Source organism: Ovis aries, chromosome 4, assembly GCF_016772045.2.
Source record: "Ovis aries strain OAR_USU_Benz2616 breed Rambouillet chromosome 4, ARS-UI_Ramb_v3.0, whole genome shotgun sequence".
Lineage (NCBI taxonomy): Eukaryota > Metazoa > Chordata > Mammalia > Artiodactyla > Bovidae > Ovis > Ovis aries.
The window spans coordinates 49907728-49931618 of record NC_056057.1 but is presented as its reverse complement, the minus strand read 5'-3'; the positions used below and the strand labels follow the sequence as shown (position 1 = coordinate 49931618).

The 23891-nt window shown below is 37.0% G+C and overlaps 1 protein-coding gene across 2 annotated transcripts in view; it reads left to right on the top strand.

Moving 5' to 3' along the window:
* The window catches only part of COG5 (component of oligomeric golgi complex 5), a 279105-nt gene that overhangs the window by 162453 nt on the left and 92761 nt on the right, over window positions 1-23891 (top strand). For both annotated transcript variants that reach the window (XR_009600484.1, XM_042248525.2), the window contains exons 9-10: window positions 3151-3263; window positions 4449-4526. Coding sequence is in view for 1 of the 2 variants with exons in the window: in XM_042248525.2 (XP_042104459.1) it covers window positions 3151-3263; window positions 4449-4526 (191 nt within the window). In the remaining variant the exon portion in view is untranslated. The remainder of the gene's footprint in view (window positions 1-3150; window positions 3264-4448; window positions 4527-23891) is intronic.

The following is a 23891-nucleotide window of genomic DNA, read 5'->3' as shown; positions in this document are numbered from 1 at the left end:
TTATTTCTTTTCTAGCTTTTGTGGCTTTTAAGACCTTACTTTATTTTGAGTAAGTACCAATATATTTCTACTGATTCTGCTTCAGATCTGCAAGGCCTCAACCCATTTGTGAGTGGAAAACAGTGAAATGACATTATCTGAAATTAAGCAGAAAATCAGATATGTCATATCCCTTCATGGGATGTCAGGTATGAGGAAACAGGATCAGTTCAGTTCAGTTCAGTCGCTCAGTCGTATCTAACTCTTTGCGACCCCATGAACTGCAGCACGCCAGGCCTTTCTGTCCATCACCATCTCCCGGAGTTCACTCAGACTCACATCCATCGAGTCCATGATGCCATCCAGCCATCTCATCCTCGGTTGTCCCCTTCTCCTCCGGCCCCCAATCCCTCCCAGCATCACAGTCTTTTCCAATGAGTCAACTCTTTGCATGAGGTGGCCAAAGTACTGGAGCTTCAGCTTTAGCATCCTTCCTTCCAAAGAAATCCCAGGATTGATCTCCTTCAGAATGGACTGTTTGGATCTCCCTGCAGTCCAGGGGACTCTCAAGAGTCTTCTCCAACACCACAGTTCAGAAGCATCAATTCTTCAGCACTCAGCCTTCTTCACAGTCCAACTCTCACATCCATACATGACCACAGGAAAAACCATAGCCTTGACTAGATGGACCTTAGTTGGCAAAGTAACGTCTCTGCTTTTGAATATACTATCTAGGTTGGTCATAACTTTTCTTCCAAGGAGTAAGCGTCTTTTAACTTCATGGCTGCAGTCACCATCTGCAGTGATTTTGGAGCCCCCCAAAATAAAGTCTGACACTGTTTCCACTGTTTCCCCATCTATTTCCCATGGAGTGATGGGACCGGATGCCATGATCTTCTTTTTCGGAATGTTGAGCTTTAAGCCAACTTTTTCACTCTCCTCTTTCACTTTCATCAAGAGGCTTTTTAGTTCCTCTTCACTTTCTGCCATAAGGGTGGTGTCATCTGCATATCTGAGATTATTGATATTTCTCCTGGCAACCTTGATTCCAGCTTGTGCTTCTTCCAGTCCAGCGTTTCTCATGATGTACACTGCATATAAGTTAAATAAGCAGGGTGACAATATACAGCCTTGATGTACTCCTTTTCCTATTTGGAAACAATCTGTTGTTCCATGTCCAGTTCTAACTGTTGTTTCCTGACCTGCATACAGATTTCTCAAGAGGCAGGTCAGGTGGTCTGATATTCCCATCTCTTTCAGAATTTTCCCCAGTTTATTGTCATCCACACAGTCAAAGGCTTTGGCATAGTCAATAAAGCAGAAATAGATGTGTTTCTGGAACTCTCTTGCTTTTCCATGAGCCAGCAGTTGTTGGCAATTTGATCTCTGGTTCCTTTGCCTTTTCTAAAACCAGCTTGAACATCAGGGAGTTCACGGTTCACATATTGCTGAAGGCTAGCTTGGAGAATTTTGAGCATTACTTTACTAGGATGTGAGGTGAGTACAATTGTGCAGTAGTCTGAGCATTCTTTGGCATTGCCTTTCTTTGGGATTGGAATGAAAACTGACCTTTTCCAGTCCTGTGGCTACTGCTGAGTTTTCCAAATTTGCTGGCATATTGAGTGTAGCACTTTCACAGCATCATCTTTCAGGATTTGAAACACCTCAACTGGAATTCCGTCACCTCCTCTAGCTTTGTTCATAGTGATGCTTCCTAAGGCCCACTTGACTTCACTTTCCAAGATGTCTGGCTCTAGATTAGTGATCACATCATCATGATTATCTGGGTTATGAAGATCTTTTTTTGTACAGTTCTTCTGTGTATTCTTGCCACCTCTTCTTAATATCTTCCGCTTCTGTTAGGTCCAGACCATTTCTGTCCTTTATTGAGCCCATCTTTGCATGAAATGTTCCCTTGGTATCTCTAATTTTCTAGAAGAGATCTCTTGTCTTTCCCATTCTGATGTTTTCCTCTATTTCTTTGCATTGATTGCTAAAGAAGGCTTTCTTATCTCTTCTTGCTCTTCTTTGGAACTCTGCATTCAGATACTTTTATCTTTCCTTTTCTCCTTTGCTTATCGCCTCTCTTCCTTTCACAGCTATTTGTAAGGCCTCCCCAGACAGCCATTTTGCTTTTTTGCATTTCTTTCCCATGGGGATGGTCTTGATCCCTGTCTCCTGTACAGTGTCACGAACCTTATTCCATAGTTCATCAGGCACTCTATCTATCAGATCTAAGCCCTTAAATCTATTTCTCACTTCCACTGTGTAATTATAAGGGATTTGATTTAGGTCATACGTAAATGGTCTAGTGGTTTTCCCTATTTTCTTCAATTTAAGTCTGAATTTGGTAATAAGGAGTTCATGATCTGAGCCACAGTCAGCTCCTGGTCTTGTTTTTGTTGACTTTATAGAGCTTCTCCATCTTTGGCTGCAAAGAATATAATCAGTCTGATTTCGGTGTTGACCATCTGTTGATGTCCATGTGTAGAGTCTTCTCTTGTGTTGTTGGAAGAGGATAAGTCACAGAAAATGGGAGCATAGTCTTAATTTGCAGGGGTTTTAAGGTTCCCTTTAAGAGTATTTTATAATGGAGAGCTATTCTGATTGGGGGGAAAAACTGCTATAAACAATTATAGAATAAATGAACTATATTCAAATTAAAAATATTTATAGAATGTTACATTTATCAAATAATTTATAGAGTCAAGATTATACTTTCATTTAACAAACGAGATATCTAAACTGCAGTATCTTGTTCTTTTTGTGGAGAGTGTTAGTGAATGCATACTTAGTCGTGACTTACTCTTTGTGACCCCTTGGACTGTAACCTGCCAGGCTTCTCTGTCCATGCGGTTTCCCAAGCCAGAATACTGGAATGGGTGCCATTTCCTTCTCCAGGGAATTCCCATTTTCTGTATTATCCTTGTTGGGTGTGTGTGTTGGTGGTGGTGGTGGTGTGTGTGTGTATGTCTGTGTGTCTGTGTCATTTTATTTCCTTTCTTAAAAACAAAAGTTTAAGATTCTGTTTTATATCACTCATGATAAATTATTATTTCTTCATAAAGGAACTTCTCATTTGGTAGCCTATATGTGCTTTTTTCATAATAGCATACATTTTGTTATATTTGAAAGATTTTATTTTGCTTGATTTTTGTCTCTCATAAACAGGGGGACCTGGACGATCTACCATGCCAACTCCAGGGAACACTGCAGCTTTTCGTGCTTCCCTCTGGACCAATATGGAGAAACTTGTCGATCATATTTTTACTGTTTGTGGTCAGGTAAATATTTGAGAGAGTTAAAAATAGTATTAATTATGAGTTAGCGTGCTGTGTGCTTAGTTGTATTCGACTGTTTGCAACCCTTTGGATTATAGTGCAGTAGGCTCCTCTGTTGATGATTGAGAAATATGGGACAGTCCTCTGTACTGGATTGAGTTGCCATTTCCTCCTCCAGGAATCTTCCTGACCCAGGGGTTGAACCTGCGTCTCCTGTGTCCTTGCATTGCAGCCAGAATCTGCCTGCTGAGCTGTGGGTTAATTCTTAGTTATTCAAAGTTGTGTGATCTTGGGCAGCTTTTTAAAAATCTCTGAAAATTTAAAATACCTACTTTACTAATTATAATGTATGTAAGGGCTCTAGCAAAATGCTTTTTCCCTTCCCTTACTGTTTCTAGGAGAGTGAAAAAGTTTGCTTAAAGCTCAACATTCAGAAAATGAAGATCATGGCATCTGATCCCATCACTTCATGGGAAATAGATGGGGAAACAGTGGAAACAGTGTCAGACTTTATTTTTCTGGGCTCAAAAATCATTGCAGATGGCGATTGTAGCCATAAAATTAAAAGACTCTAATTCCTTGGAAGAAAAGTTATGACCAACCTAGATAGCATATTCAAAAGCAGAGACATTACTTTGCCAACAAAGATCCGTCTAGTCAAGGCTATGATTTTTCAGTAGTCAGGTATGGATGTGAGAGTTGGACTGTGAAGAGAGCTGAGTGCCGAAGAATTGATGCTTTTGAACTGTGGTGTTGGAGAAGACTCTTGAGAGTCCCTTGGACTGCAAGGACATCCAACCAGTCCATTCTGAAGGAGATCAGCCCTGGGATTTCTTTGGAGGAAATGATGCTGAAGCTGAACTCCAATACTTTGGCCACCTCATGCGAAGAGTTGACTCATTGGAAAAGACTGTGATGCTGGGAGGGATTGGGAGCAGGAGGAGAAGGGGACAACAGAGGATGAGATGGCTGGATGGCATCACTGACTCGACGGACGTTGAGCCTGAGTGACCTCCGGGAGATGGTGATGGACAGGGAGGCCTGGTGTGCTGCGATTCATAGGGTTGCAAAGAGTCGGACACGACTGAGCGACTGAACTGACTGACTGTTTCTAGTACCTGTACTCCATGCTTGTTAACTTTGAAAATTCTCAGTTATATATGTTTTCCTTCTTTTCCTTCCTTTTAGGTGCAACATCTACAAAAAATATTAGCCAAGAAGAGGGATCCTGTCTCTCACATTTGTTTCATTGAAGAAATAGATAAGGTATGTCTAAATGAAAGTATTTTTGTCTCTTTATTAAGGAATACTGAAAGATAATGAGCCGTTATTATTTGTGTTCCTGTCTTACAGAGAGACTACATGTCAAATAGCTAAAAGAATATGTATTTCTTGATAGCCACAGATTTTCTTTGCATGTTTGTTTATTGAGTAGTTGCTAAATGATACTATTTATAGACTAATTTCTGAACTGCATATAGTAATTTCCCATTTTCTGTCATACAAATGATGTGAAATAGATCACCAGTGCAAGTTCGATGCATTAAACAGGGCACTCAAAGCTGGTGCACTGGGACAACCCAGAGGGATGGGATGGGATGGGAAGGGAAGTGGGAGGGGGGTTCTGGATAGGGGATACATTTACACACATGGCTGATTTAATGTCAATGTATGGCAAAAACCACCACAATATTATAAAGTAATTAGCCTCCAATTAAAATAAATTAATTAATTAAAAAGTTTTCAATGTCCTGATAGAGAGTAAGATGAAAATTTTGGTGTATGAGAGATTTAATTAGTGATTATTAAACTGACATATAATGTCTTCTGTGAAGATGATATGTTCCATTCAATTGTTAGTTTTTCCTATAAAGCACATTAATGTATTATTTTTTTATATTGTAAAGTTTCCCTTCTGTCATTTATCATTCTCCTGGACTCATAGTCATCAGTTGTAACAAATGTACCACACCAATGCAGGATGCATAAGGCATTATGCAAATATGTAATTTCCTGTCTCCACCATGATTGTTGTTCATTGTTCAGTTGCTAAGTCATGTCTGACACTTTGCAACCCCATGAACTGTAGCGTACCAGGCTTCCCTGTTATTCACCAACTCCCTGCGTTTGCTCAAACTCATGTCCATTAAGTCAGTGATGCCATCCAACCATCTCATTCTCTGTTGCCTTCTTTTCCTCTTGCCTTCAGTCTTTCCCAGCATCAGGGTCTTTTCCAGTGAGTTAGCTGTTTGTATCAGATGGCCAAATTATTAGAGATTCAGCTTCAGCATCAGTCTTTCCAGTGAATATTCAGGATTGATTTCCTTTAGGATTGACTGGTTTGATTTCTTTGCTGTCCAAGGGACTCTTAAGAGTCTTCTCCAGCACAGCAGTTGAAAGCATCAATTCTTGGGTGCTCAGCCTTCTTTATGGTCCAGCTCTCACATCTCTACATGACTACTGGCAAACCATAGCTTTGACTGCAGACCTTTGTTGGATCAGTGATACCTCTGGTTCTGAATATGCTGTCTAGGTTTGTCACAGCTTTTCTTCCAAGGAACAAGCATCATTTTTTAAAAAATAATTTAATTTTTTATTTTGGGCTGTGCTAGGTCTTTATTGCTGCACAGGCTTTCCTCTAGTTGTGGTGAGCAGAGGCTACTCTCTTGTGGTGTGTGAGCTTCTCATTGCAGTGGCTCCTCTCATTGTGGAGCTGGGATCTAGGGCACATGGGCTTCAGTTGTTGAAGCTCCTGGACTCTAGAGCACAAGCTTAGTAGTTGTGGCACAAGTCCCACTGCATGTGAGATCTTCCCGGATCAGGGATCGAACCTGTGTCTCCTGCTTTGGTAGGCAAATTCTTTACCACTGAGCTACCAGGGAAGCCCAGCAAGCATCCTTTAATTTCATGGCTGCCATCACCATCCACACTGATTTTGGAGCCCAAGAATAGAAAATCTGTCAGTGTTTCCACTTTTCCCCCATCTATTTTGCCATGAAGTGATAGGACCAGATGACGTGATTTTTGTTTTTTTAATGTTGTGTTTTAAGCCACCTTTTTCACTCTTCTCTTTCACCTTCATCAAGAGGCTCTTTAGTTCTTTGCTTTCTGCCGTTAAAGTGGTATCATCTGCATATATGAGGTTGTTGATATTTCTTCCTGCAGTCTTGAGTCCAGCTTGTGAGTCATCCAGCCTGGCATTTCACATTATATACTCTGCATGTACATTAAATAAGCAGGGTGACAGTATACAGCCTTGATATATACCTTCCCCAGTTTTTAACCAATCCATTGTTCTATGTCCAGTTCTAACTGGTGCTTCTTGTCCTGCATATATGTTTCTCAAGAGACAGGTAAAGTGGTCTGATATTCCCATTTCTTTATGAATTTCCCACAGCTTGTTGTGATCCACATAGTCAAAGCTTTCGTGTGGTCAGTAAAGCAGAAGTAGATATTTTTTGCTTTTTCTATGATCTAGTGGGTGTATAGTATCATTCAAAAAATGTACACTTAAAAATACTCGGTGCTGCACCTTTGCATCCTTTCCACACTTCTCTCGTAACCCCTGGCAACCACTGATCTTTTTTCTGTCTTTAGAGTTTTATCTTCTATAGAATATCATATAATCAGAATCATACAGTTGGTTGCCTTTCACACTGGTTTCTCTTAGGAATATGCATTTAAGCTTTCTTCATGTCTTTGTTGCTTGATCCCTCATTTCTTTTAGTCACTGAATAATATTTTACTTTGTCCATAGACCTAGTTTATTTACCTATTCACCTATTGAAGGATGTGTTGTCACTTCCATTTTTTTGACAATTATGATTTCAATTGTTATAAATTGTTCATGTGCAGATTTTTGTGTGCATATAAACTTTTAGCTGATTTGAGTAAATACCAAAGCACATGATTGCTGTATATTATAGAATATTTTTAGCTTTGTAAGAAACTGCCAAACTATCTGTCATCGTGGCTGTATTATTTTACATATCTATTAGCGAAGAAACAAAGTTCCTATTGCTCCACATCTTTGTCAGCATTTGATATTGTCAGTATTTTGAATTTCAGCTGTTTTAGTAGGTGTGTAGTGGTATGTCATTGATTTATTTTGTATTTCCTATGAATTTTAAAAAATATATTTATAGGAAAAACTTGATTAGTTAAGTTTCTAAGACTTTATATGAAAAAAATTAACTGCCTTGCCTTGTTCATTATTTAAAATTTATCTCTTACAGTCAATACAAGTGGTTAAAAAAATCTTAAAATATTCTAAAATAATTTTTATTGGATTAAGGATAGTTTTTTCTTTTTTTTTAATCATTTGGATAGCCAGATATTTAATTTAAAGGTTACCTTTCTGAACATCTAGTCAAGGAATGTTAAAGGAAGTATAATACAGTGATTAAGAACTGGGTCCTTGGACTTTAGTATCATTCAGAATTGAGATTTCCTTTGTTGATTATGCAACCTTGGGTAGGTCTTACAAGGTTTCAGAATGTGAGATATCAAATGAGGGTGATAATATTACCCATTGAACTGAGGTTTTCTGAGGGAAAATTAGATAATGTAGACTTAATTCAGAGATTGGATCAATAATTTGCTATCCTAATTTTTATTTCAATCTTTTTTAAACTTTAAAAGTTAGATTATTTAGGGGTTAGAAATTTCCCATGTGCATGGTAACAAAGAACTGTAGTGTGCACGAAGGTCAGTTTTTTTTTTTAACAGTTCTGATAACATGATATGCAAGTATATTAATTTATGCTGAGTGTCAGAAATTTAAGAATTGTTGCTTCCTTAAATAAGACAATAGCAAGGATTCACTATAAATGTGTCATGATTACATGTCTCAGTTCACTAAAGAATCACGAGTTTATGATCTAACATTTGGTAATTCTGTAGTTGTAGAAACTGTGATGATGATTTTCCTTCATTCAGTTCTGTGAGATTTTATGAGAATTGTTAAATTGTTTATATTTTATTAGGCAAAAAAAAATGGGTTTACTTTTAAAACTTTTAGTTTTGAAGTTAATATTGCCAAATGTGCTTTGTTGTCTGCTATGGTATCTGATTTCAGTTGATAGACCTATACATAGTTTCTGGGATGCTTTATTAGTTCAGAATGTTTTGCAGTAAATGTTCATCATGCTATAAATAATACATTGTAGTATAAAAGGGGCATAAATACATTGAGTATAAAATAAAATTGGGCCAATTATATCAGGTATAACAAATCTTAAGAATATATAGTTAATGTAGAGCCTTTTGAAAACTTTTCCTTAATTAAGATAACTAATTCTGCTTCTGCTTAATTTATGAATGTTCTGGTTAGCTTGTAAAATTAGTCTGTTAATTTCAGTTCATTCTGTAAATTTGAAAAGACAATTATGCTTACAGTTATATTAATTATTTATATGATTTAACTGTGCAAAATACTTCTTTTCTCTTATTATTTTTATTTCCAAAGGTTAGTTGAATGGATATATCTTCTCAGTTTAACAAGATTTCTAGACTGTTGATTAGACATCAAAAATTCAATTTTGGCAGCTTTTAAAAAACTTTTAAAACTTTTAAAGTTAAAAAGTTCTAGTATCGCTATATACTCATCAATATTATATGTAGCACTTTGTTTGAAAGTGAGTGTACCAAGGTATTGACAAATCATTCACGATCCAAACAGTAGCAAACAGGTTGTAGATTCTTAAGTGCATAATTAAGCCAATTTAGCTGTATGTGGGGGTGTAGATATGATACCTTTATTTTCTAAGGCAGCTTTTTTTTTTTAATCATTGAACAGAATCCTTTAATCATGTGTGTAGGGTGCATTAGGCTATATTTGGTACTATAGCATTTTGAACAGCTGTAGTACTAACAAGGATTTTAACTATGAAAAAGAATGTGTTTTCTTTTGCCCTTTTTAATGTATTAAATAATTTGATAATAGCATTTAAGACTCAAAAAAATTTTAGGACACCCAAATATGAAATATTTTTAGAGAGAAAAATGAGCAAAATGTTTAACTCATTTATCAGTGACATCCCAATTTGATTAAAAAAAAAAACAACAAGTGGCAGTAAGCCAATTTACCTGTCTTAAGTCATTTGTTATCAATAAATACTCTTATCCGTAAAGGTTTAGAAGATTTTTGCTTTACCATCTTGAGGACAAGTTATTTTTTATTTATTTTTTCATGATATAAATACATTTTACTTTTTTGATTTTTTAAAAAAATTTATTTTAATTGGAGGCTAATTACTTTACAATATGTTGGTGGTTTTAGCCATACATTCACATGCCTCAGCCATGGGTGTGCATGTGTTCCCCATCTTGACTTTCCCTCCCACCTCCCTCCCCATCCCATACCTTAGGGTCATCCCAGTGCACCAGCCCTGAGCACCCAGTCTCATACGTCAAACTTGGACTGGCTATCTGTTTCACATATGATAATATACATGCTTCAGTGCTAGTCTCTCAAATCATTCCACTGTTGCCTTCTCCCAGAGTTCAGAAGTCTGTTCTTTACATCTGCGTCTCTTTTGCTGTCTTGCATATAGGGTCATCATTACCATCTTTCTAAATTCCATATATATGTGTTAACATACTGTATTTGTGTTTTTCTTTTTGACTTACTTCACTCTGTATAATACGCTCCAGTTTCATCCACCTCATTAGAACTGATTCAAATGTATTCTTTTTAATAGCTGAGTAATATTCCATTGTGTATGTGTACCACAGCTTTCTTATCCATTTGCCTGCCGATGGGAATCTAGGTTGCTTCCATGGAGGATGAGTTATTTTTAAGAGCCCTCTCCCTGCTAAAACAAATTTTAGATGTTAGAAAAGCATAATGTTTAATGCACTTTTGGCCCTGCCAAAAGTAAGGGAATCTCTGAGGGTCATATGCATATATAGATACGCATAAGCAGATAAAGTAGTTGAAACTGTAGTGGAGATCTGTGAGCTCTAAGTCATCGTAAATGCTGAAGTTGCTCTGAAGTCAAATGTTCATGTCAATGATGGGGTCAGTCCACTAAGCTCTGGGTCTCTAGCATGGTGGGAATGAACCTTGGATTACACCTCCTGAGATCTTAAGACCTATGACGCTGGCTAACATGTTCCTTGGTTGGTAACAGTACCTACTCTCCAAAAAGCAAGTGCAGATCCTCTGTAGAGGAAAGCATTTCTAGTTTTAGCTGTTGGAATTCTCCACGTTAAGGTCATCCAACTATGAGCTCATAGTTGAAAATCACCAGTCATATAAATAGACTAGAATCTGTGATTGAGAGTCAGCAGGAAAAATAAACACAATGCAAAACAGGTTTTAGACTCCTAAAGAACTTCTGAAGGATGCTATGGACTTCAGATGTTAGAATTAATTGATAAAGAATCTAGAATACCTGCATAGGTTTTAGAAGTAAAGATGGAATAAAAAAATGACAAGTGACCATTAAGAAATGATCAGGTAGGAGGACAAGTATTCTCTGTGCTCTTATTACTTCTGCTTAACATTTTCTTAACTAGTGCAATGAGAAAGAAAAAGAAATAAAAACTTCCAGTTTGGAAGTGAAAAGTTAAAATGATGTTTGTCATTTAAGTATATATCTAAAAGTTGAAAGACCTGAACATACCATGTATTGATGAGGATATGGAACAACTGTAACTCTCATATACTGCTGAAGGGAAATGTAAAATTGTACAACCACTTTGGAAAACAATTTGGCTTTTCCTTAAAAAGTTAAACATATATGTATTAAATGACTTAGCAATAAGTCCCTAGTTGTTAATCCAAGAGAAATGAAAGAATATATCCAAAGACTTGTAGACAAATGTCCATAGAGCTGCCTTCTCCCTGTGTCTTTACATCATTTCCTTCTGTATGTGTCTGTGTTTCAGATTTTCTCTTCTTATAAGGACACCCTAATGACTGTTTTAACTTAATTACTTCTTTAAAGACCCAATCTCCAAATATAATTACGTTTTCATGTATGGTTGGTTTCAGTTAGGACTTCAACATATGAATTTTGTCAAGACAGAACAGCCTACAGCAATAATTTACATTGATGGCAGTAAAAATGGAGACAGTTGCATTGATTTGAGAATTATTCAGGAGATAACACCAACACATCTTAGTGATAGATTAGAAGTGGTGAGATAGAGAAGAAGGTGTCAAGGCTGATATTGTATATTCAGTTTTGACAAGAGTTCTGGTGGATAGCAGTAAACTTCACTTGAGACCGTAAAAACTGAGAAGCATGTTAAACAAGGAAGATATGTTCAGTATTCAAGTGCTCATGGCACAGTCAAAGGAAGATTCAGTTAATATATGAGTCTGGAGCTCAGAAGAGGCATCCACTGGAGACATAAATTTGGGAGATGTCCCTGCTTATTTAACTTATATGCAGAGTACATCATGAGAAATGGTGGGCTGGATGAAGCACAAGCTGGAATCAAGATTGCCGGGAAAAATTCAGTAATCTCGGATATGCAGATGACACCACCCATATGGTAGAAAGCGAAGAACTAAAGAGCCTTTTGATGAGAGTGAAAGAGGGGAGTGAAATGTTGGCTTAAAACTCAACATTCAGAAAGCTAAGATCATGGCATCCGGTCCCATCACTTCATGACAAATAGATGGAGAAACAATGGAAACAGTGGCAGACTTTATTTCTTGGGCTCCAAAATCACTGCAGATGGTGATTGCAGCCATGAAATTGAAAGACGCTTTCTCCTTGGAAGAAAACCTAGACCAGCCTAGACAGCATATTAAAAAGCAAAGACATTACTTTGCCAACAAAGGTCCATCCAGTCAAAGCTATGGTTTTTTTTCCAGTAGTTATGTATGGATGTGCGAGTTAGGCTATAAAGAAAGCTGAGTGCTGAAGGATTGATGCTTTTGAACTGTAGTGTTTAAGAAAACTCTTGAGAGTCCCTTGGACTGCAAGGAGATCCAACCAGTCCATCCTAAAAGAAATCAGTCCTGAATATTCATTGGAAGGACTGATGTTGAAGCTGAAACTCCAATGCTTTGGCCACCTGATGCAAAGAAGTAACTCATTGGGAAAGACCCTGTTGCTGGGAAAGATTGAAGGCAGAAGGAGAAGCAGGTGACAGAGGATGAGATGGTTGGATGACATCACATCAGTTTGAGTAAGCTCCGGGAGTTGGTGATGGACAGGGAAGCCTGGTGTGCTGCAGTCCATGGGTTCACGAAGAGTCAGACATGACTGAGTGATTGAACTGAACTGAACCTCATGGATGGTGGTCAAAGCCATAGTAATAGGTAGAATTGGCTATGGAGAGAAAAGAAATGTACCTTGAAAATGGAACATATAAGATTTATATAGAGCTCTGCTTTTTCCAAAGTGTGTATATCGTTTTACATGGAAAAAGACAATTCTAATTTCTACCCATCCTTTTTTCAAGTTTCATCCTTTAAACTATTTTTTGTACATTTTATATTGTACATATTTTATTAATATAGTAGTATTAATTTATAATTTTGGAGAAGGAAATGTCAACCCACTCCAGTATTCTTGGGAAATCCCATGAACAAAGGAGCCTGGTGGGCTGTAGTGCATGGGGTCGCAAAGAATTGGACATGATGTGGTAACTAAACAACAACTGCAGATATATCATTTTAAACAAATAAGTAAACATATATTAGAATGTGTATTTAAAAATAATTTACATTCACTAAGTTTAGGAAACATTGTAACAGAGGATGCCATAGGGAGTACCTCAAGAGAATGAAGTCATATGGAATATGATAAAGGAAGCCAAGGGAAAAGTTTGAAGGAGAATATGGTTCATACTAAATCTAATTTGACTGATAGTCTATTTACAACACTAGTCCACCATGCATTCTCAACAAGGGAAGTATTGACCACAAGAGGAAGAAATAGTTCTGTTTTTTGGGGAGAAGGATAAATACAAACAATCATATATTACAATGGTTTTGAGTGCCCTCCAGAGTTCAATTCTGCTGCACCAAATCTTACTCCTTAGTATTTAGTATCTGTCATTAGGGAAAGACTAAGTTAAATTTAAATTAAGTTCAGTTACATTGAATAATTATTTTAGTATAATATATATTACATATGTATAATTAATTAGTTTTCACTTTTGAGGGGAAATAATGAAAAGAAAGGTTGAGAAACACGACAGTGAGCTATGTGGAAAGGGTTTTAAAACACTTTATTTTTAACTCCTGTAACTTTAAAACCCTTTAACTTGATGATCTCTGGGGAAAAAGTGTGGGGTAAGGGGTTTGAATTTGAAGAAGAACTTTTAAGTTTTTGCCATGTGTATTTCATTACTGAACTTTTTACCTCAAGAATTTATTCTTGGCTTTAGAATTAAGTTAGATTATCTTAATTACTCCTCTAAAAAATTAAAAAGAATAAAGGAAGCATCATGTTTAAACCCAGAGATAACTTATGTTAATATTTTGTGTATGTTTTTTCTATTTAGCTCTACATTTTCATACATTTTAACAAGTCCTATCTGTTCAGTCATCAGAAGTTAACTGAAATCTGTCTACTTTTCACCTCTCCCACTGCCACCTTATCTAAGCCCTCATTTCTTAAAACAACAAGTAGCTTGTCCCATAAATATTCTTTTATTTTAGAACAATATGCATATAAAAGCCAGCATTTTGATTTTAAGTGGAATTCTTTTGGTTGCATAGGTGTTCTCATTTTGCTTTTTGGTGTTCATCTTAAAGTCCCTACTGAATTTCTGTACCTTCCTTTATTGTAATTAGAGCAAAATGTTGCTCCCTGAAGGCTCTTTTCCAGTAAAGATAACTTTTTTCTTTGCTTTATATTTGCTTCCCTAGGCTCCCTCTGCTTTCATCCAGAAGATGATTAAGAGCTAATATAAAATTCATATCTGTTTGGTTTTTTTATTCGAGTCTTCAGGCTTTCTTACAATGTGATCTCTCCACAGAGATCTCTGGGTCTGACTTGTTGCCAAACCTTTGACGTCCTCTTGTCCTTTGATTATAACTGAATTACACCTGGTTCCCTCTCACTTTGTCTCATCTAGTTCATCTGTCCGTCTGTCCTAAGTTGCTTCAGTTGTGTCTGACTCTTTGTGACCCTAGGACTATAGTTTACTGTCTTAAAAAAAATCTCTCTAAATTGTTCTTTGCCTTCCCTTTCTGTATCAAGGATTGTAATCTTCTTTGAATTGTATTAGGTTGTTGGTTGTATCTTCTCTTTTCTCAGACTTGTCCTTCTACTTTTGTTTGTGTTCTATATTTTATCAGTGTCTGGGGCACGCTCTGCTTTCTCCAATATCCACCTTTCCCACTTACTTCCTCCCAAGGACCTACCATCTAAACCCCAAACCAGAGCAAAATCCTTGGTCCTGTACCTCTCTGTAAGCATTTCGTCCCTTCATCCCAAGATTTCCGTAAACTACTTGGTATCTCTATTTCTTACTTGTTTTGTTCCAGACCATTGAAATCAAGCTTCTGCTCCACCAAAACAGTTCTTACTAAAAGAATTATGATGCCCCAACTACCAAATCTTTGTGCTCACTCCACTTTGTTCCTTTGAGGTAGTAATGACTTCTGCTTTCCCCTTTCACAAATACTGCATCTTTTCAGAATCCTTCATCAGTTCCTCTACCTCCACCTGCCCTTCCTTTAAAAACATTTTATTATTAACATTTCAAATAAAAGCTAAAATAGAACCAAAATATAGGGCAGTGACTCCCTATGTATCCATCATTCAGTTTCATCAATCACTAACTTGTGCCCAAGCTCTACCCACTTGTCTTTCTTATTTATTTATTTCTTATTTATTTCCCAACCTTTAAGTAGTATTGTTCCCCTGGATCCTATCCTTTTCTTCTTATGCCATATGCAATCTGTAGAAAAGCTCACACATTCTAACAGTTTCTACCACCTCCAGATGATGATATCACCTAAATTTCTTTCTCCGGCTTAGATTTTATTCTTAAGCAAGAGAGTTGTATCTTTTCCATGTCCTAGATCATCTTCACTCAGATGTCCCACAGGTTCTATCAGTAGAGGTGGTAGAGTCTGGATTTGAACTTTAATACCCTACTTTCAGGCTTCCTCTTCTTGACCACTGTTCTGTTCCTTTATTTAAGTGGGAAAATGTAATTATGATGGGGAATATGGGGTGCAACAGATGTATTTAATAGAGCACACCAAACATAGGGGAACCAAGAGAAATGACACCTAAATTGACTGATGAAGGTTCTAGTTTAAAGGCTAATAACTGGGAGAAACTACAAAAGAACCTTCAAGAGCCTGAAAGAAATGGAGTGTGGTTGAATCTTTGACTCAGTGGGGTGTAACAAAAGAAATAGACTGGGACAATTGAAGGATTGTTGCTGACGCACGAAAAGACGCCCGGATTCTTGGCCTCTGGAAGAGAAGAATTCAATCCGGGGCCAGAGACAAGGCTTGATCGCTCAGAGCTTTTGTGTAATAGAGTTTTATTAAAATATAAAAGGGAGAGAGAAAGCTTCTGACATCGACATCAGAAGGGGGCAGAAAGATTACCTTACTAGTGTTAGCAATGGAGTTATATACTCTCCAGTTAGTTATTATAGTGAGTCAAAACAATGTTCAGAGGTTGCAAAGAGACACATTCCCACAATCCATATTTGAAGATAACAGGATTAGCCAGAAGGCCCTCAGGAAGGAGAAACTGTCCTCAAGCAGGATACACTGCTATATAATCCTTGGTACAGAATCCAAACCGAATTGTTGGTTGTGTAATCATCAGTTCTAGGCTTAAAAATAAAAACGTTTTATGTGACTAAGACCAAGAAAAGTAGAGAGAAAGAAAAGTTTGTCCATTCCTTCTCTTTGAGAATTCCAGACCCCTCTCCCCTTGGGGACCCCTGGACTTCTTATCAGTGATACCATATAAGGTTTTGTAAGTTAAGTTAAAGGGGACTAATACTTTGATAGGGGCTTCTCAGGTGGCACTAGTGGTAAGAACCCACCTGCCAATGCAGGAGACATGAGAGACGTGAGTTTGATCCCTGGGTCAGGAAGATCCCCTGGAGGAGGGCATGGTAACCCACTCCAGTGTTCTTGGCTAGATAATCCCATGGATAGAGGATTCTGGCAGGGTGCAGCCCATGGGGTGCACAGAATCAGACATGACTGAACCGACTTAGCACACGCAATACTTTCAACCAAACAGACTTTAGATCAAATCCCAGCTCTCCCACTTTCTGTGTAATTCTAAGCAAGTCACGTTTTCTCTTTGACCTTTGTTTTTACTCCGAAAAGTGAAGTGAAGTCGCTCAGTCGTGTCCGACTCTTTGCGACCCCATGGACTGTAGCCTACCAGGCTCCTCTGTCTGTGGGATTTTCCAGGCAATAGTCCTGGAGTGGATTGCCATTTCCTTCTCCAGGGGATCTTCCCAACCCAGGGATCAAACCCAGGTCTCCCACATTGTAGACAGATGCTTTACCATCTGAGCCACCAGGGAAGTCCTTTTACTCAGAAAAGGGACATAAAAATGTCATCTGCTCATTCTCAAAATAAATATTTATTATGTGCCTTTATGTCTAGGTCACAGTCTCAATGCTGTAATTAGAGTGGTAAAAAAGACAAAATGAGACCTCTACTATTGTGGACCTTATACTCTAGTGGTTGTTGTAAGATTTAAGTGAGATAACATTCAGCAATGCCTGTTACATAATGGATATTCAGAAAACATTAATTTCTTAGCCAAGGTTCACATACATTCTAGAGCATGGACACTCTTGAGTTCTCTGAATAAGTTAAAAGTACATACTTTCTGGCTTTGAAGTTTTATGTGACTTGTCACTAAAAAGGAAGAAGTAGCCAGATTATCTGGGACCCTATGTTTTCTTTTAAAATGGCGTGTCTGTGTCTTATAATTTTCTTGTTTACTTTGGCAATTATAAAAAAGCCTTGAAGATTTCCTGTTATTTCTAGGAATCTATTTCAGTAATTCTGTAGACTTACAGAGATGATTTGCCTGAAAGGAATTTGTGGTTAGTTGTAGGAATAGATAATGACACATCCAAAATGAATAAATGAAAAGCCTCTAGAGAAGATAAAAGCAAACAAAAACAATCCACAGAACAAACACAGAAAACAAAGGAAACACAATGAGATGATAAAAGCTGAAACAACCTATTAGTTAAACATATTTGGTTTGTAGTTTCCTTATTAAAAGACAAAACAATGTTTAAAAATAAAATAGATTTATAAGAGTCACATCAAAAAACAAACAAGAAAGAATAAAATAAATAGATTGATAAACATTTCTAAATGAAAGCAATAGTGACAGTATTAATTTCAGATTAAAAAAAGACAAATAATGGTATGTAGAATAAAGAGGGTCACACAAACCTTGTATTACTAGTCTCTTCTAGAAATGATGCTGGAAAATTGGATGTTCCTGTGCAAAATGAAGAAATTAGACCCTTACCTTAAACTGTATTAAAACATCAATTCAAACTGAGTTAAAACCCTACTGTATTAAAAAATGAATTCAAAATGAATTAAAACCCTAAATGTAAGAACTAAAATTTTAAAACTCATAGTAGAAAACAGGGGAAAATCTTCATAACATTGCACTTGGCAGTGATTTCATGGATATAACACCAAAATCACAGGCTAGAAAAGCAAAAATAGGAGTACGTCAAACTTTGAAACTTCTTTGTGACAAAGGAAACAATAGAATGAAAAGGCAACCCACAGAATGAGAGATAATATTTGCAAGCTATATATTTGATAAAGGGTTGATGTTCATAATATATAAAGAACCCCTACAACTCAACAATAGTAACAAGAAACCAAGTAACTCAACTAAAAAAATGTGTGAAGGACTTGAATAGACATACAAATAGACATTTCTTCAAAGAAGGCATGCAGATGACCAACAAGCAAATTAAAAGATCATCAGCACCACTAATCATCAGGAAGTACAAATCAAAATCATAATGAGATAGCAAATGCACTGGTTAGCATAACTTTTCAAAACAGAATACAAGTGTTGGTGAGGATGTGGAGAAATCAGTACCCTTGTACATTGTTATTAGGAATGTAAAATGGTGCAGCTACTAAGAAAAACAGTATAGAGTTTTCTCAAAAAAGGTAAAAATAGAATTAATATATAATCCAGCAATCTCTTTTCTGGAGATAGAAATCCAAAAGAATTGTAAACAGGATCTTAAAGACAGATTTGCCCCGCCGTGTTCATTGCAGCATTATTCATAATAGCCAAGAGATAGAAGCAATTGAACTGTCTGACCTAAAGAGACAAAAGACTCATATATAGAAAACTAAAACACTGATGAAAGAAATCAAAGATGACACAAATAGATGGAGAAATATACCATGTTCATGGGTCGGAAGAATCAATATAGTGAAAATGAGTATACTACCGAAAGCAATCTATAGATTCAGTGCAATCCCTATCAAGCTACCAACAGTATTTTTCACAGTACTAGAACAAATAATTTAACTAGAACAAACAATTTCACAGTTTCTATGGAAATACAAAAAATCTTGAATAGCCAAAGCAATCTTGAGAAAGAAGAATGGACCTGGAGGAATCAACCTGCCTGACTTCAGGGTATACTGCAAAGCTACAGTCATAAGGTACTGGCACAAAGACAAAAATATAGATCAATGGAACAAAACAGAAAGCCCAGAGATAAATCCATGCACCTATGGACACCTTATCTTTGACAAAGGAGGCAAGAATATACAATGGAGAAAAGACAATCTCTTTAACAAGTTATGCTGGGAAAACTAGTCAACCACTTGTAAAAGATGAAACTAGAACATTTTCTAAAACCATACACAAAAATAAACTCAAAATGGATTAAAGATCTAAACATAAGACCAGAAACTATAAAACTCCTAGAGGAAAACATAGGAAAAACACTCTTTGACGTAAATCATAGCAGGATCCTCTATGACCCACCTCCCAGACTAGTGGAAATAAAAGCAAAAATAAGCAAATGGGACCTAATTAAACTTAAAAGCTTTTGCGCAACAAAGGAAACTATAAGCAGGGTGAAAAGACAGCCTTCAGAATGGGAGAAAATAGCAAACGAAGCAACTGACAAAGAATTAATCTCCAAAATATACAAGCAGCTCCTGCAGCTCAATTCCAGAAAAATTAACCACCCAATCAAAAAATGGGCCAAAGAACTAAACAAACATTTCTCCAAAGAAGACATATAAATGGCTAGCAAACACATGAAAAGATGCTCAGCATCGCTCATTATCAGAGAAATTCAAATCAAAACTACAATGAGGTACCATTTCACACCAATCAGAATGACTGCTATCCAAAAGTCTATAAGCAATAAATGTAGGATACAGCATGCTTGGACCGGTGCACGGGGATGACCCAGAGGGAGGTTGTGGGGAGGGAGGTGGGAGGGGAGTTCATGTTTGGGAACGCATGTACACCCGTGGTGGATTCATGTCAATGTATGGCAAAACCAATACAGTATTGTAAAGTAAAATAAAGTAAAAAATAAATAAATAAATGCTGGAGAGGGTTTGGAGAAAAGGGAACCCTCTTACACTGTTGGTGGGAATGCAAACTAGTATGGCCAATATGGAGAACATTGTGGAGATTCCTTAAAAAACTGGAAATAGAACTGCCATATGAAATCAAGAAAATTAAAGATACCAAGAGAACATTTCATGCAAAGATGGGCTCAATAAAGGACGTAAATGGTAAGGACCTAACAGAAGCAGAAGATATTAAGAAAGGGGGCAAGCGTACACAGAACTGTACGAAAAAGAACTTCACGACGCAGATAATCACAATGGTGTGATCACTCACCTAGAGCCAGACATCCTGGAATGTGAAGTTGAGTGGGCCTTAGAAAGCATCACTACGAACAAAGCTAGTGGAGGTGACGGAATTCCAGTTGAGGTGTTTCAAATCCTGAAAGATGATGCTGTGAAGGTGCTGCACTCAATATGCCAGCAAATTTGCAAAACTCAGCAGTGGCCATAGGACTGGAAAAGGTCAGTTTTCATTCCAATCCCAAAGAAAGGCAATGCCAAAGAATGCTTAAACTACTGCACAATTGTACTCATCTCACAAGCTAGTAAAGTAATGCTCAAAATTCTCCAAGCTAGCCTTCAGCAATACGTGAACCGTGAACTTCCAGATGTTCAAGCTGGTTTTAGAAAAGGCAGAGGAACCAGAGATCAAATTGCCAACATCTGTTGGATCATGGAAAAAGCAAGAGAGTTCCAGAAAAACATCTATTTCTGCTTTATTGACTATGCCAAAGCCTTTGACTGTGTGGATCACAATAAACTGGAAAATTCTGAAAGAGATGGGAATACCAGACCACCTAACCTGCCTCTTGAGAAATCTGTATGCAGGTCAAGAAGCCACAGTTAGAACTGGACATGGAACAACAGACTGGTTCCAAGTAGGAAAAAGAGTATGTCAAGGCTGTATATTGTCACCCTGCTTATTTAACTTATATGCGCAGTACATCATGAGAAACGCTGGGCTAGAAGAAGCACAAGCTGAAATCAAGATTGCTGGGAGAAATGTCAATAACTTCAGATATGCAGATGACACCACCCTTATGGCAGAAAGTGAAGAAGAACTAAAGCACCTCTTGATGAAGTAGAAAGAGGAGAGCAAAAAACTTGGCTTAAATCTCAGCATTCAGAAAACTAAGATCATGGCATCCGGTCCTATCACTTCATGGCAAATAGATGGGGAAACAGTGGCTAACTTTATTTTCTTGGGCTCCAAAATCACTGCAGATGGTATGATTGCAGCCATGAAATTAAAAGACGCTTATTCCTTGGAAGGAAAGTTATGACCAAGCTAGACAGCATATTCAAAAGCAGAGACATTACTTTGCCAACAAAGGTCCATCTAGTCAAGGCTTTGATTTTTCCAGTGATTATGTGTGGATGTGAGAGTTGGACTATAAAGAAAGCTGAGCACCGAAAAATTGATGTTTTTGAACTGTGGTGTTGGAGAAGACTCTTGAGAGTCCCTTGGACTGCAGAGAGATCCAACCAGTCCACCCTAAAGGAGATCAGTCCTGGGTGTTCATTGGAAGGACTGATGCTAAAGCTAAAACTCCAGTACTTTGACCACCTCATGTGAAGAGTTGACTCATTGGAAAAGACCCTGATGCTGGAAGAGATCGGGGACAGGAGGAGAAGGGGATGACAGAGGATGAGATGGCTGGATGGCATCACCGACTCGAAGGACATGAGTTTGAGTGAACTCCGGGAGTTGCTGATGGACAGGGAGGCCTGGCATGCTGTGATTCATGGGGTGGGAAAGAGTCAGACACAACTGAGTGACTGAACTGAACTCAACTGAGCACATATGTATGGAATTTAGAAAGAATGTAACAATGACCCTATATGCAAGACAGCAAAAGAGACACAGATCTATAGACCAGTCTTTGGACTCTGTGGGAGAAGGCAAGGGTGGGATGATTTGAAAGAATAGCATTGAAACATGTATATTATCATATGTGAAACAGATCGCCAGCTCAGGTTTGATGCATGAGACAGGGTGCTCAGGGCTGATGCACTGGGATGACCCTAATGGATGGGATGGTGAGAGAGGTGGGAGGGGGATTCAGGATGGGGAACATATGTACACCCATGGCTGATTCATGTGAATGTATGGCAAAAGCCACTATAATATTGTAAAGTAATTAGCCTCTAATTAAAACAAATAAAATTTTAAAAATGTCGCTTAAAAAAAAGAAAATATTTTACAGGCACAGAAATACTTGTGTACATAGATGCAATGGAATATTATTTAGTCTTTAACAAGATGCTAAAGATGGTTGAATCTTGACATCATGCTAAATGAAACAGTCTGATCACAAAAACACATATGTTTTGTATAGGTAAGTTCTTGGAAAGTAGCTAGGTAGTTTGCAAGGGCTGGGGGAGAAAGAAAATGGGAGTAGTTCATTAGTTATAGAGTTTCCGTTTTGCAAGATGGAAAAATTGCAGGGATCTGTTGCACAAGGTACATGGAATTAACACTACTGTCATCTTCAAAGTGGCTAAGATTTTGTGTTTTTAACCACGATTTTAAAAGGACAGGAATCATTTTATGCATGTTTTTCTATGAAATTTTTTAAAAAAATGAGAACTGGGTATTAAGTATTTTTTTAATTTAAATGAACTGTATTAATTGCCTTTTGTTCACACAGCTACATGATTCTGTAGATTTCCTTATTGGAAACATTGGGCTATTGCATTAATACATTTCCTAATATTTAATGATACTTACATTGCTGACATAAATCCAACTTGTTTAGGTAGATAATTAAAATACCAAAGTCAATTTACTATTATACCTGAAAATTTTGTATTTGTATGCTTAAGCAAGATTGACCCATTTTCTTACTTAAGTGTGTGTGTAGAAGCATATATATAGGCATGTGTAGATATGTATATATACTCATCAAATGTTCTGCATCTTAGCTTTCAGATTTTTACCATTATGATGTTACCTGTGGACTTGTCATATATGGCCTTTATTATGTTGTGATAATTTCCTAGCTTGTTGAGTGGTTTTATCATGAAAGTGTGTTGAACTTTGTCTAATGCTATTTTGTCTATCAGTTGAGATGATCATGTGGTTTTGTCCTTCATTTTATTAGTGTGATATAATGATTCTTTAATATGATGAAAAGTTTTAACTAAAGTTTTAGCAGTTACAATGTTGCATTAGTTGCAGTACAGCAAAGTGATTCAGTTCTAGTTTTATATATAGTAGATATATATACTTCTCCAGATTCTTTTCCATTAGAAGTTATTACAAGATATTGAATATAATTCCTTGTGGTATCATTGGTCCTTGTCTATATGATACACAATGCATCTGCTTACCAATGCAGGAGACATAGGAGATGCAGGTTTGATCGTTGAGTTGGGAAGATCCCCTGGAGGAGGAAATGGCAACCCATTCCAGTTTTCTTACCTGGAACAAGAGGAGCCTGGCAGACTGCAGTCCATAGCATTGCAGAGTCGGACACCACTGAGCAACTGAGCATGCATATATACAATATACATATTGCATAAAATCTTGGTGATCTAAATCTACTTTCTGATCCCTGAGTAAAAAACTAGCAATTATTTGATTTGCCTCTTTTTGTGATACACAATACCTATTTGAAATCAAAACAAAAGACTTACTAAAGAAACAAATAACGAGGAAAATAGATATGTATGTAGATATAGGAGTAAGAAATCAGTATTTTTCACAGTTCATTTTCTTTATAACCTTGAAAAGTACAATTTCATTTTTGCAAGTGCAAAACTAAAACAGAATTAATGAGTTTCTTAATTATTCTTTTTTATGAGAGTAGTCATATTTGAGCATTATACATATTTATGTGATTAAAGTGAACCATGTGAAATTGGCATTCTTGTACTTCAAAAATAGAATATCAACAATTTGATATTATATACCACACATATAGGAGAAGTACCTTAAAGGACATGGTAAAATTTCTAGAAGTTCATTTTGTTTTAACAGTATTAAAATACTTTTTTAACAAATGATACTTAAACTAATGTCTATCCTTTCTTGTAGTAATTGCTTTCTAAAATATGTGTTAATAGTTGG